At 52.9% G+C, this 13,463-nt stretch overlaps 1 protein-coding gene across 1 annotated transcript; it reads left to right on the plus strand.

The window, feature by feature from the left end:
- Positions 1–3,346: 3,346 nt before the first annotated feature.
- ISM2 (isthmin 2) lies at positions 3,347–12,599 on the plus strand. Its single transcript, XM_011949802.1, has 6 exons — positions 3,347–3,560; positions 3,941–4,188; positions 5,805–6,150; positions 10,133–10,270; positions 10,528–10,611; positions 10,873–12,599. Exons 1-6 carry the CDS (start codon positions 3,347–3,349, stop codon positions 11,388–11,390), a joined length of 1,548 nt encoding a protein of 515 aa, XP_011805192.1. The 3' UTR covers positions 11,391–12,599.
- The last annotated feature ends 864 nt before the right edge of the window (positions 12,600–13,463 follow it).

A 13,463-nucleotide genomic window follows, 5' to 3' on the forward strand; every position in this document is an offset into this window, starting at 1 on the left:
GTCCCAGCTACTCGGGAGGCTGAGGCAGGAGAATGGCGTAAACCCGGGAGGCGGAGCTTGCAGTGAGCTGAGATCCGGCCACTGCACTCCAGTCCGGGCGACAGAGCGAGACTCCGTCTCATAAAAAAAAAAAAAAAAAAAAAAAAAAAACCCTATGAGACAGGTGCTGGTGTTTCCCTAAATTACAGAGGAAGGAGCTAAGGCAGATTCAGTAACCTGCCGGAGGTCACGCAGCTAGTAGGTGTATACGTTGGGATTGAACCCGGTCATGTGGACTCCAGCCTGAACTCATTTCCACCACATTCAGCTGAGATGATGAAAGTGGAACTGCTCTGTGAAGACAGAAGGTGGTGGCCCACGAGGGGTTACTGTCCCCAGTGTCTGTCCACACATGCATGGTGTGTACCAGTGCACAGGTGTTGAGATCAGGCCAGGCTGAGCTGAATCCTAGTTCTCTTATTGTAACCTTTAAGACCTTATGTAAGTCCCCTACCCGCCCTGAGCCTCCATAGCCTCTTTTTTAACATAAAGATGATCACACTCGCCCCTCAGGGTTGCTGGTGTTCATTTGTTTACGTGGCAGTGATTTCTTGAGCTCCTATGATGTATCAGGCACAGTGCTCAGCACAGTAGCCCACAGTGAACAAAGCAGACAAAATTCCTGTCTGCATAGAACTTACCTTCAAGTTGGAAAAAGTGACAGATGGTACAGAAATTGCGTAGGAAGGCCTGGTGTGTAAGATGTGCCCGGAGGCTGGCTATGGGCTGGGCCTCTGGATGTCCGGCCCTGATCCCCTTAGCCCGCTGGGAGCTGTACACGGCTCACTTGAAGTGTCTGGAGAGCACATCCTCCCTTCTAGCCCCAGAGCCTTTAACCCAGGACTGCTGGAGTTGCCAGATAAATCCTCAGCTCTGTCCCTGCTCAAGGGGTATCAGAGGATCCTGGGGGGATTGGCTGCAGATGCCCATCACGGTCGCTGCTTGACTGCATCCTTGACTGTCACCTCCCCTTCCCTGTCTCGCTTCCCTACCCTCTTCTGGCATCTCCTGGGGCCACTTTCCAATGGAACCACCTGCATTGGAACCCTTGTGTCGGGGTGGGCTTCGAGAGAACCCAAACTAAGATGAGACGTTCCCCACATCTCTTTCCACTCCCAGGAGTTCCGCAAGGGCTGATGCACAGAGAGGGAGGCTCCAAGAGCAGCTCCAAGAGAGGAAAGGCAGCAAGTGTGGCTGTGACACTTGGCCAAGACCTCTCTGGCCTTTGCCCACCTTATGGTCTGACTGGGCACCAGGGAAAGGAGTGGGTAGAGAGGGCTGGAAATGAACATTTTGAGTACCTACTGGGTAGCAGGGCCTGGGCCAGGCTTAGTCCTGTCGTCATTCCCATTTTGCAGATGTAGAAGCTCACAGAGGCTTCTCTCCTACTAGGGCCCCACGGGTCAGAAGCCAGGCTGCCAGCAGAACTCAGACCAGGCAGCCCAATCTACAGCATGCTTGCTTTTCTTTTCTTTTTTTCTTTCTTTTCTTTTCTTTTCTTTTTTCTGTTTTTTTGTTTGTTTGTTTGTTTGTTTGTTTTGTTTTGTTTTGAGACGGATTCTCACTCTGTTGCCCAGGCTGGAGTGCAATGGTGTGATCTCGGCTCACTGAAACTTCTGCCGCCTCAGTTCAAGCGATTCTCCCGCCTCAGCCTCCTGAGTAGCTGGGACTGCAGGCACCTACCACCGGCTAATTTTTTTTTTTGTATTTTTAGTAGAGACAGGGTTTCACCATGTTGGCCAGGCTGGTCTGAAACTCCTGACCTCAAGTGATCCACCCGCCTCAGCCTCCTAAAGTGCTGGGATTACAGGTGTGAGCCACCGTGCCTGGCCTAAAGCATGCTTTCTTAACTACAGCACTGTTCACATTTGGGTTGGATGAATCTTGTGGGGTGGCCTTGTGCACTGCAGGCTATGTGGCAGCATTCCTGGCCTGTGCCTACTAGATGCTAGTAGAAACCCCCTCTAGCTGTGACAACCACAAATACCTCCAGACAGTGCCCAATGTCCCCAGATGAGAACCACTGCATAACCACTGTACCACCTGCCACAGGCAGGCCCAGCCACCATCAGGCTAGGGTGTCCCGATCAGCCAAAAGGTTGCACAACCCTGAACAGCTGCTGCTCTGCGACTGCCTGTCTCTATGCCCCAGAGACTGCAGACAGTGGAGATGCCGAGCAAAGTCACAAGCACAGTTAGGGCTTTGGTGGAATTGTGGGTGGGAGCTGCCAGGAAGCCAGCACTCGGGGATGCTCCAGGCCTCCCTCATTGGTCAGTGAAGGGGCTGAGTTGTTCCATTACTCACCCTTCCACCTTCCACTCATCCACCCTGCTGTCTAGACTAGAGGGCTTTGACTCAGCAAGAGACTCCAGGCTGGGGCTGAGACGGGCCCACGGCTGCCCTAGGACCAGGCGTTTATTGCAGGATCCCTGGAGCCAGATGTTTGGACACCGCAGAAGGGGAGGTCAGAGAGGGAGAGACAGAGGATTCTGAATCTCTTTCCAAACTTTCAAGAAAAAAAAGTCAGTGAGAGTGAGAAACTAGGCTGATTAAGCCCCTGATGTTTGAAGGGGATGCAATACTATCACTTTACAGCATGCAGGTTAAGGGAATGGGCTTTAGGCCCAGACTGCCTGGTTTAAATCCTGGCTTTATTGCTAAATGTCTGCGCAACCTCAGGCAGGTTACTTGCCTTCTCTGTGCCTTAGTTTCCATTGTAAGACAGGCATGACCATGAGGATGTAAGATAGGGAGGATGAAATGAGTGACCAAGTGTTTAGAATAGTGCCTGGTGTGCAGTAAATGCTGTGGAAATGTTTGATAAATAAAATTCTCATAGTCCTTGCAGGGAAGAATGATTATCCTCAATCTGCAGACGAGGATATTGTCAAGTTGAAGAAGTTAGTAACAGGCAGAGCTGGGATTTGAACCCAAGCTTTTCTGGCTCTCAGAACCAGTGTTTGTCAGCCATACCGTACTGCCCAGGTATGAGACAGGAGGGGCGGCAATGGTGTGGCCTGAGTGAAGCAGGGTCCACAGGTGCCAGGCCCCGGAGACTCATAAGGCAGCTCTGGGACATGCGCCTTCTGCCCTGGCATAGAGACCTGGGCAGTGGCTATAGCCTGGAGGCAAGTGGCAGCCACTGAGCCCCTAGTGCCCCACTGTCTGGGCAGATGAATGCTGGAACAGGAGTCAGAGATGACATGGATCTGCTTTTCCCTTACCATCTGATCTGAAGCAAGGACTGTCCTGGTGAGGACACCATGGCCAGTGGCTGTTGGAAGGGATGAACTGGCTGAGTCAGCCATGCCAGCAGCCTGGAGTACAAAAAGGAGCCAGGCCCCAGGCAGGCAGGCGGAGGAAGGTAACTGTGGTCAGAGGCACCGAGGAACACAGCCCTCATGTGAATGGCCTGGGCGGGGCCGAGTGGACAGGAGCGGGCTGAAGAGAAAGGCCAAGGCCTGCTGCCCACTCCCTGATAGGACCCGGCGCATCCCTGAGGGCCTTTCTGCTGTGGCCTGTGAGGGCCCTGGGGAGTGGGAGGCATGTTGTCTGCAAAGGGCACCACTCTCTGAAACAACTGTCTCCCCTTCTTGGGCCTCCGTTTCTTCATCTGTGAAATGACCCTCTTTTTCTTGCCTCACACTGGCATCTGCTATGGAAGTGCTTTGTGGACATAGTCCACTGTCTGACCAGCTACACCCTCACTTACCCGCTGAGGCCCTTAAGGCAGGCGGTGTGAAGATTTTACATTACAGATACACACTCCAGAGAGGTGTCAATCACAGGGTGAGTTTATGACCCAGTCAGACCCCAGGGCTCCTGGGTCTGCCTGACCAGCCTTTTCTGGGTCCCCATGGGATGAGCCCTGACCTGTTACCTCACCTTCCCTCTCTCTCCCTCAGGCCTCAGCCTCCCCAGATCCTAGGCCTCTGAGGGAAGAGGAGGAGGCACCACTGCTCCCCAGAACCCGCCTGCAGGCAGAGCCACACCAACATGGACACTGGACTGTCACTGAGCCAGCAGCCCTGACCCCAGGCAATGCCACCCCTCCCAGGACCCCGGAGGTTACTCCCTTGCTGCTGGAGCTGCAGACGCTGCCGGGATTGGCCAACACAACCTTGAGTACCCCTAACCCTGATATCCAGGTGAGAGCTACAGAAGGACCAGCAGCTCCTGCAGACACTCAGAGAGGAGCAGGGCTGGTAAGGTGGGCTGAGGGTACCCTGCATCCTGGACTGTGTGGGGGGTGGGGCTGCTGTGTGGGGTGAGGGCAGGCTGCCCATGCTCTCCCTTGGTGTCGGGAACAGAGTACCTGCCCCTCTAGTTTCTAGCTGTGGGCCTTGGGCAAGTCTTTTGACTCTTTGAGCCTTTGTTCTCTAGACCATGGCAAGAGACAGACAGTACCAACCCAGCAGGGCTGTGTGAGCACCAGTGAGTGGGAAATGCTTTGTAGGCTACAAGGGATTCCAGGAATCTAAGGAGGCCTCCTGGAAAAGACCTGCAGGTCTGATGCCCTAAAGAAGGGGTTCAGTATGGAATGGAGTGGGCTGGTGGCATGGGGTACAGCCACCTGAAGGGCTTTGTAGGAGAGGAAATGAGAGCAGCTGCCAGAATTACAGTTTCAGGCTCCACTGCCTGGGGTGAGTCCTTCATGATAATAATTCTGCATGTTTGTGTAGCAGCTACGGTTTACAAAACACTTTCGTCAGAAGGGGAAAAAAGACCATAAACGTATAAAACACAGTTCTAAAATTATTTAAAAGTGTCTCTCTTCTTTTCTCTACTTACCTACACATACACACACACACACACACACGCAAAAAACTGGAAGGTTTTCTGTCAGTGATAGAATATAGGTGACTTTCTTTTTTCTTTCGAGATGGAGTCTCACTCTGTTACACAGGCTGGAGTGCAATGGCATGATCTCAACTCACTGGAACCTCTGCCTCCTGGGTTCAAGAAATTTTCCTACCTCAGGCTCCCAAGTAGCTGGGTGCACCACCACACCCGGCTAATTATTGTATTTTTAGTAGAGACGGGGTTTCACCATGTTGGCCAGGCTGGTCTCGAACTCTTGACCTTGTCATCCGCCCACCTCAGCCTCCCAAAGTGCTGGGATTACAGGCATGAGCCACTGAGCCCGGCCAGAATATAGGCGATTTTCATTTTCTTCTTCATAGTTTGCTGGTTTTTTCCAAATTTTGTTCAGTGAACCTCATGTTACTTTATTGAATAGCCAAAAATAATGTTTCCGAAGTTCAGTTTCACATAAATGATTTTATTTTACTTATTTTCCATCCATAATGTGGTGCAAGAGAGCTCCTCCGAGGGCTGCTGTGTCGGGAGCGCTCAGCTTCCAGCCCTACCATGAGGAATTGGAGGCTCAGAACTGCCCAGGCCCAGCAGCTGCATGCTGGCAGAGCCGGGATTCAAAGCCAGGTTCTCTTAAGCTAGTGAGTGTCAACCCTGGCACATGTTAGAACCACCATACCTGGCCCCAGCCCAGACCAGTTCAGTCCATACCTGGCATCTGGGAATTAGGAGTCCCCAGGTGATTCTAATGCACCTCCAGGCCGTAAGCTGTGATTCTTGTGCCCTAAGAGGCCAGGAAGGTTAGCCAAGAATGTCAGCCAAGAGAAGACAGCTGGTTTGAAGGAAAGATTGGGCCTCTCACCTCTGGCCCTAACCCCATGATCCCCCCTCTCCTTGGAATGCAGCTTTAAGACCTCCCTCACTGGCCTGCCTGGCCTGTCTCCTGCAGGTGACCATCGAGGTGGTGGAGGACCCCCAGGCCCAGGTGGAAATAGACCTGTTGGCTGAGCCCAGCGATCCCCCGCCCGAGGATACCCTTAGCTGGCTGCCCGATCTCTGGTCCTTCCTCTGGGGAGACTACAAAGGAGATGAAAAAGACAGGGCCCCAGGGGAGAAGGGGGAGGAAAAGGAGGAAGACCAGGATTATCCTTCAGAGGAAATCGAGGGTGAGGACCAAGAGGACAAAGAGGAAGATGAGGAAGAGGAGGCGCTCTGGTTCAATGGAACTACAGACAACGGGGACCAGGGCTGGCTGGACCCCAGGGATTGGGTCTTCGAGGATTCTGTCAGCTATGGTGAGCACCCCCATCTTGGCATCCCCAGGCTGCTCCCCTATAGGTACTGAGTGGAAATGGGGGTGGGGGAGAGGGTGGAGGCTCCCCAGGCAAGACCATCTGAGGAAGCCAGGAGCCTAGGCCTTGTTCAAACACCATCATCAACTCAGAAGTAACATTGCCAATAGCTTGCAGAGTTTTTCCTTTTTTTTTTTTTTTTTAATTTTTTTATTTGAGATCAAGTCTCGCTGTGTTACCCAGGCTGGAGTGCAGTGGCATGATCATGGTTCACTGCAGCCTCAAACTCCTGGGCTCAAGTGATCCTCCCACCTTAGCCCCGGAATAGCTGGAACCACAGGTGCGTACCACCAGGGCAGCCTAATTTTTTAATTTTTAGTAGAGATGAGGTCTCCCTACGTTGCACAGGCTGGTCTCAAACTCCTGGGCTCAAGCAGTTCTCCCACCTCGACCGCCCAAAGTACTGGGATTACAGGCATAGCCACTGTGCCCAGCCTTTTTTTTTTTCTTTTTTTCTAAACAATATTTGACTGTCACAAAAATCCCTGATATCCTCTAAGCAAAAGACATTTGTTACTATTATATTTATTTACATCTGTGAGTTTCCAAGGATTGAGACATTATAAATTCCATCACTCACGACTGACCTGATTTTCAGATTGTGTGTGTGACTTTGAGTCCTGGCTGTGTTGCTTACCAGCTGAGTGACCTTGGGAAAGATTCTTCAACTCTCTGTGCCTCAGATCCTTCCTCTATAGAATGGGGAATAGTATCATCTTTTTTTTTTTTTTTGAGACAGAGTCTTGCTCTGTTGCCCAGGTTGGAGTGCCATGGCGCAATCTCGGCTCACTGCAACCTCCGCCTCCCGGGTTCAAGCAATTCTCCTGCCTCAGCCTCCTGAGTAGCTGGGACTACAGGTGCCCGCCACCTCGCCCGGCTAGTTTTCTGTATTTTTCAGTAGAGACGGGGTTTCACTGTGTTAGCCAGGATGGTCTCGATCTCCTGACCTCGTGATCCGCCCGTCTCGGCCTCCCAAAGTGCTGGGATTACAGGCTTGAGCCACCGCGCCCGGCCAATTTTTGTATTTTTAGTAGAGACAGGGTTTCACCATGTTGATCAGGCTGGCTCAAACTCCTGACCTCGTGATCTGCCCGCCTTGGCCTCCCAGAGTGCTGGGATGACAGGCGTGAGCCACTGTGCCGGTTTTTTTTTTTTTTTTTTTTTTTTTGAGACGGAGTCTCGCTCTGTCGCCCAGGCTGGAGTGCAGTGGTCGGATCTCAACTCACTGCAAGCTCCGCCTCCCGGGTTTACGCCATTCTCCTGCCTCAGCCTCCCGAGTAGCTAGGTGTCCGCCACCTCGCCCAGCTAGTTTTTTGTATTTTTTTTAGTAGAGACGGGGTTTCACCATGTTAGCCAGGATGGTCTCGATCTCCTGACCGCATGATCTGGCTGGTATAATCTTTACTACATGGAGTTGGCTGTAGAGAGTACTGAGTTAAGACATATACAGTACCACCATGGAGTAAAGAATGTGTTGGCTATTTCTATTACTTTTGTTAGAAAAAGACATAACAACAGCACAAACTGTTCAGAAAATATTACCTTAAGGCTACCAGCCTCTCATGATGACAGATTTTTTTTTTTTAATTTTTTCGAGGTGGAGTCTCACTCTGTTGCCCAGGCTGGAGTGCAGTGGCACAATCTCGGCACACTGCAACCTCCACTTCCCTGGTTCAAACAATTCTGGTGCCTCAGCCTCCCAAGTAGCTGGGATTACAAGTGTGGACCACCATACCTGGCTGATTTTTGTAGTTTTAGTAGAGACAGGGGTTCACCAACTTGGCCAGGCTGGTCTCGAACTCCTGACCTCAAGTAATCTGTCCACCTCAGCCTCCCAAAGTGCTGGAATTACAGGTGTGAGCCACCCCGCACCCGGCCATGATGATGATTTTTATTTTTGCATATTGTGGTTCAGGTTTCCTCTGGGTGCAGACATGTTTTTGCATAGTTGCAGCCATTTCCCTTGGAGCCCTGGTATCTTGTCAATGGACAGAGGTGCCTATGATTAAGACTAGGTTGTGACAGACTCTTCCCAGTTCACTAAAATAATGTAAACTCACAGAAAATGTCCATGATTGGCCAGGCACGGTGGCTCATGCCTTGTAATCCCAGCACTTTGGGAGGCCAAGGCAGGTGGACTGCTTGAGCTCAGGAGTTCATGACCAGCCTGGGCAACATGTTGAAACCCTGTCTCTACAAAAAGCACAAAAATTAGTTGGGCATAGTGGCACCTGCCTGTAGTCCCAGCTACTCTGGAGGCTGAAGCAGAAGGATCACTTGAACCTGGGAGGTCAAGGCTGCAGTGAGCCATGATTACACCACTGCACTCCAGCCTGGGTGACAGAGCGAGACCCTGTCTCTAAAAAAAAAAAAAAAGGAAAAATTTCCGTGTTTTTCAGCTTTTCTCCCATTAATTTTCCTTAAACTCTTGACGCCAGTGCTGGCCTGTCTGTGAAGTGTGGAACCAGCTCTCAGTATTTTGGGGGTTTCACAGAAAGCACTGGGTCTCAGGCCCTGCACAGCCTGAGGATATGGGCCCAGCCACAGTGTATTTCAGCTCCCTCAGATCAGATGAGAAGTGGGTTCCTAATATGGGTAACAGGGAAATTCTTTTTTTTTTTTTTTTTTTTTTGAGACAGGGTCTCACTGTGTGTGGAGTGAGACGCAGTGGCTGTGGCTGCAGTGCAGTGTCATGATCACAGCTCACTGCTGCCTCAACCTCCCTGGCTCAGATGATCCTCCTGCCTCAGCCTCCTCAGTAGCTTTTTAAAAATTTTTTGTAGAGATGGGGTTTTGCCATATTTCCCAGGCTGGTCTCGAGCTCCTGAGTTTAAGCGATCTGTCTGCCTCAGCCTCCTGAAGTGCTGGGATTACAGGCATGAGCCACCACGCCCAGCCTGGAAAATTATTAAATATCTCCAGTTCAAGGGAAATATTGTCATCCTTGGTTTTGATTGATATAAAAACTATAGCTCAGGCCAGGTGGGTGGCTCACACCTGTAATCCCAGCATTTTGGAAGGCTGAGGCTGGAGGATCGCGTGAGCCCAGAAGTTCAAGACCGGCCTGGGCAACATGGCGAAACCCTGTCTCTACAAAAAATTTAAAAATTAGCCAGGCTTAGCCAGGTGCAGTGGCTCACGCCTGTAATCCCAGTACTTTGGGAGGCCGAGGCAGGCGGATCACTTGAGGTCAGGAGTTTGAGACTAGCCTGGCCAACATGGTGAAACTCCATTTCTACTAAAAATTAGCTGGGCATGGTGGTGCACGCCTGTAATTCCAGCTACATGGGAGGCTGAGGCAGGAGAATCACTTGACCCTGGGAGGCGGAAGTACAGTGAGCTGAAATTGCGCCACTGCACTTCAGCCTGGGTGACAGAGTGAGACTCTGTCTCAAAAAAAGAAAAAATTAGCGAGGCTTAGTGGCACGTGCCTGTAGTCCCAGTTACTAGGGAGGCTGAGGTGGGAGGATTGCTTGAGCCCAGGAAGTCAAAGCTGCAGCGAGCTGTGATCACACCATTACACTCCAGCCTGGGCAACAGGGTAAGACCCTAACACAAGAAACAAGTAAAAAATCTATAGCTCAAAGATGTAGAGGGACTTGCCCAAGGTCACACCAATAGTGGTCAGATGGCTCCCAGCCCGAGGTATCATTTCCTGTTTATTGCTGTGTTGGCACAGAACAAGTGGCTAGGGCTTATACTGTCTCTTCAGGGCCACCTGATACATTTGCACAGGTTGTTCATGGCAGAAGGGTACCCAGTTGAGGGAGCAGGTGGAAGCTGAAATCCAGCCCAGCTTCATTCATGAGGCTGGAAGCCCTGGCGTGGGCTGCATCCACCTGAGGAAAGGGTGCCCTGTGCTGATTTGTACCGATTTGTCCTGTGGGCTATGTGCACTCACCCCCTGCTCCCTGTCTTAACCCAGACTATGAGCGTCAGGAGTGGAGTCCCTGGTCTCCCTGCAGTGGGAACTGCAGCATTGGCAACCAGCAGAGGACTCGGCCCTGTGGCTACGGCTGCGCTGCCACCGAGACCCGTACCTGTGACCTGCCCAAATGTCCTGGTGAGAGGAGCCCCTACCTCTGCATAGGAGTGGCTGGTGTGGCTTAGGCTGGAAGCTTGGTCCCCTGGGAATGTGAGTGGGCTTGGGAGACGGGATGCAGGAAGCTCACAAGCATGGTGGTCCTGCCTTGTCCCAGGCCTATTTTGGCTGCTGTGGGTACTGAGAGCCTATTGAGATGGTGGGGCGGGGGGGGTTCCCCCATCGGGGCACTGAGGTGCCCTGCGGAGCCACCAGCCTGGCTTCCTTTCTTCCCAAAGGCACTGAGGACAAGGACACCTTGGGCCTCCTCATTGAGGAGTGGCAGCTCCTAGCCGGCAATGCTACAGACATGCCTGATCAAGGTGAGTGGGGAGCTAGGCTTGCCCCCTGGTGTTCTGGGGGACAAGCTCTCAGGGGAGGATGGGGTATTATTCCACGGCAGGAACCTGGCCTGTCTCCACGAGGCGGAGAGCACAGCTTCCATCTGGAAGGTTTGCTTCCCCAACAGGGGGCCCTGGCACATTTCTGAGCCAGCCCATTGGCCTTTCCCAGGCTGATATTTCTACACCGGCCTGGCTAGCTCTCTCACCGGCTTCCCTCCTGCACTTTGCGGCCCTCTGCAGATGTGGACAACTGTGAGAAGTGGCTGAACTGCAAGAGCGACTTCCTAACCAAGTACCTGAGCCAGATGCTGCGGGACCTGCCCAGCTGCCCGTGTGCCTACCCACTGGAGGCCATGAACAGCCCTGTGAGCCTGCAGGACGAGCGTCAGGGCCGCAGCTTCCGGTGGAGGGACGCCAGCGGCCCTCGCGAGCGCCTGGACATCTACCAGCCCACGGCGCGCTTCTGCCTGCGCTCCATGCTGTCTGGGGAGAGCAGCACGCTGGCCGCCCAGCACTGCTGCTATGATGACGCTAGCCGGCTGCTGACCCGGGGCAAGGGCGCCGGCATGCCCAGCTTCATCAGTACCGACCTCTCACCTGAGCTGCACTTCAAGCTGGATACGACGCCCTGGATCCTGTGCAAGGGGGACTGGAGCCGCCTCCACGCTATGCTCCCCCCCAACAACGGCCGGGCCTGCACCAACAACCCCCCGGAGGAGGAGTACCTGGCACAGTTGCAGGAGGCCAAGGAGTACTAGTAACGGGGCTGCTGAACAGACGTTGCAGGGAGAGGGCAGGCGGCTGCTGCTGTTGCACGGGAGAACTTTCCTGGGAGGGCCCTCACCCCGCCCCTGCCCAGACAGGGTGAGGAAAGGGCTCCCTCAGCGAGGCTGGTCCCAGGCTGCGTGCCTTCTGCAAGTGACCCCGAGGCAGATATCTCAGTGGGGTTAGTGAGAAGGTTGAAGGGTATGTAGGGCCCAGGGTGGGTGTCCCTGGGAGTCCTGGAAATGTGCCTACGTGCCTGTGTCTGCCAGGGCCTCCCTCTGCTGCCTGCTGGGAGCCTGGCCACTCATTTTTCTCCTCCTTGGGAGCTGGACTCTTCTGCCCTGGCTCTGCACATAGGTGTTAGCCAGCAGCTCCAGAAACATCCCGATTCCCGCGATCTGCCATGAGTGTCTCACACCCGCCCCTGGTGGCCAGCAGAGGAAGTGCCACTCTTCTCATGGCCATAGCCACCCTTTGCCAGGGGGGCATCCAGCCTGGGTGGCCACCCCTCCTTATCTCTGGGTGGTGCACATGCCCTTCTTTCCCCACTCCCTGCCACAAGCCACTGCACAGGAGGCTATCTGTAGCCCCAAGCTGCCTTTCTGTTGGACACCACTTTAGTCTCGGGCTGCAAGCCATCCCAGCTGAGGTGAAGTGGACTCCACGCAGGAAATGGCTTGCCCAGTTCTGGCCCCTTTCCTTTGCTCAGCCCTCTCTGTTCTGCTGATTGTAGGCATGTGCAGGGCTGGGAGCTGGCACTCCCCGAGTGGGGAGGTGACAGCTTGTCACAGTAGCCAGGCTTGGGTGGGTTCAGCACTGGCTCAGGACCGTGTGTCACACATCTATAGTAACCAGTTCTCTGGGAGGGAAAAAAAAGCCCTGATTTGTTGCATTTGGGCAGCTTCTGTGGTGTAAATTCTCCCAGCAGTGGCCCATGTCATACTCCCAGCATCGCTGAATGCACTGAACTCAGAGTTGGGAAGAGATGCACATAATCACTCTCCTGGTATACCTCATACCTCTTCCCTGCCTCCCCATCCCTGTAGCTACACTTCCTTGCCTTCTATGGGGTTGAAATGTTGAAGTCTCAACTGTCTCTGTTCACAAGAGCCACCAAAAGGTAGGGGACTTCAGTCCTAGCCCCTAGATGGCCACCCTGAAGCTCTCTGGGATCCTCAGCAATAAAGCACTTTATTTTCAAATTCTGCCTGATGAAGATTTTTGGGCCCCGGCAGAGCGGAGGAGTGTAAGGAACCCTTGCTTATGGTCCAAGTCAAGCTCCCTTGGGTGTGCTTGTAATTTACCTAACCCACAGCAGGCTCCTTTTCATTTCCTGGACCAGCTGGGCAGGCAGAGCTTGTGGCATGCAGGGGTTAGACTGTAAATATCAGTTATCCTTATTCACACTGCCTTGGAGCTGGACGAGGAGCTGGCTGGACCTCAGGGGCACATTCACTCTGAGCTTTGTCAGAGAGGTAAATCACGTTTACTGCACCAGGAAGTAATTTGCTGTGAGGGGATCCAACAACGACTTGCCCGAAGAACTACAGCTGTAAGATAAGAGGTGGATCTGTGCTCTGCCTCGGTTGGCACCCCAACTAGACACTCCACTGTCACCCCTGACATGTGGGGAAGGACAGGGACGTGTCAGGAAGCACAGGAAAGGACGATGTGTCCAGAGCCGCCACTGGAGACGCTCAGAGAGCCAGACGTTTCCAATGACGATCACTCCCAGAGGTGAGTTTATTAGTCTGTCCTGAACCATAGTCTAAAAATGCTCTACCTGCAACTAGAAATACGAGCGGGTCAGAGAGGGCAGTGTTTTGGGCCACCAGATGGGAGCCATGCTTACTCCCTTTCTCTTGTCTAAGGAATTAATAAGATTATTTATTATTATTATTTTGAGACAGAGTCTCCATCTGTTGCCCAGGCTGGAGTGCAGTGGCGTGATCTCGGCTCACTGTAACCTCCGCCTCCCAGTCTCAAGTGATCCTCTCACCTCAGCCTCCTAAGTAGCTGGGACCACAGGCCCACACCAGCACACCTGGCTTTTTTCTTATATTTTT

Source organism: Colobus angolensis, unplaced genomic scaffold, assembly GCF_000951035.1.
Source record: "Colobus angolensis palliatus isolate OR3802 unplaced genomic scaffold, Cang.pa_1.0 Scaffold3, whole genome shotgun sequence".
Lineage (NCBI taxonomy): Eukaryota > Metazoa > Chordata > Mammalia > Primates > Cercopithecidae > Colobus > Colobus angolensis.

What these genes read in the sequence shown, in the direction of transcription:
- ISM2 (XM_011949802.1), top strand. Translation starts at nt 3,347, where the DNA reads ATGCCAGCAGCCTGGAGTACAAAAAGGAGCCAGGCCCCAGGCAGGCAG. An exon ending in CGAGGATTCTGTCAGCTATG is followed by an intron (nt 6,151 to 10,132) that starts GTGAGCACCCCC and finishes GTCTTAACCCAG; the next exon opens with ACTATGAGCGTCAGGAGTGG. An exon ending in TGACCTGCCCAAATGTCCTG is followed by an intron (nt 10,271 to 10,527) that starts GTGAGAGGAGCC and finishes TTCTTCCCAAAG; the next exon opens with GCACTGAGGACAAGGACACC.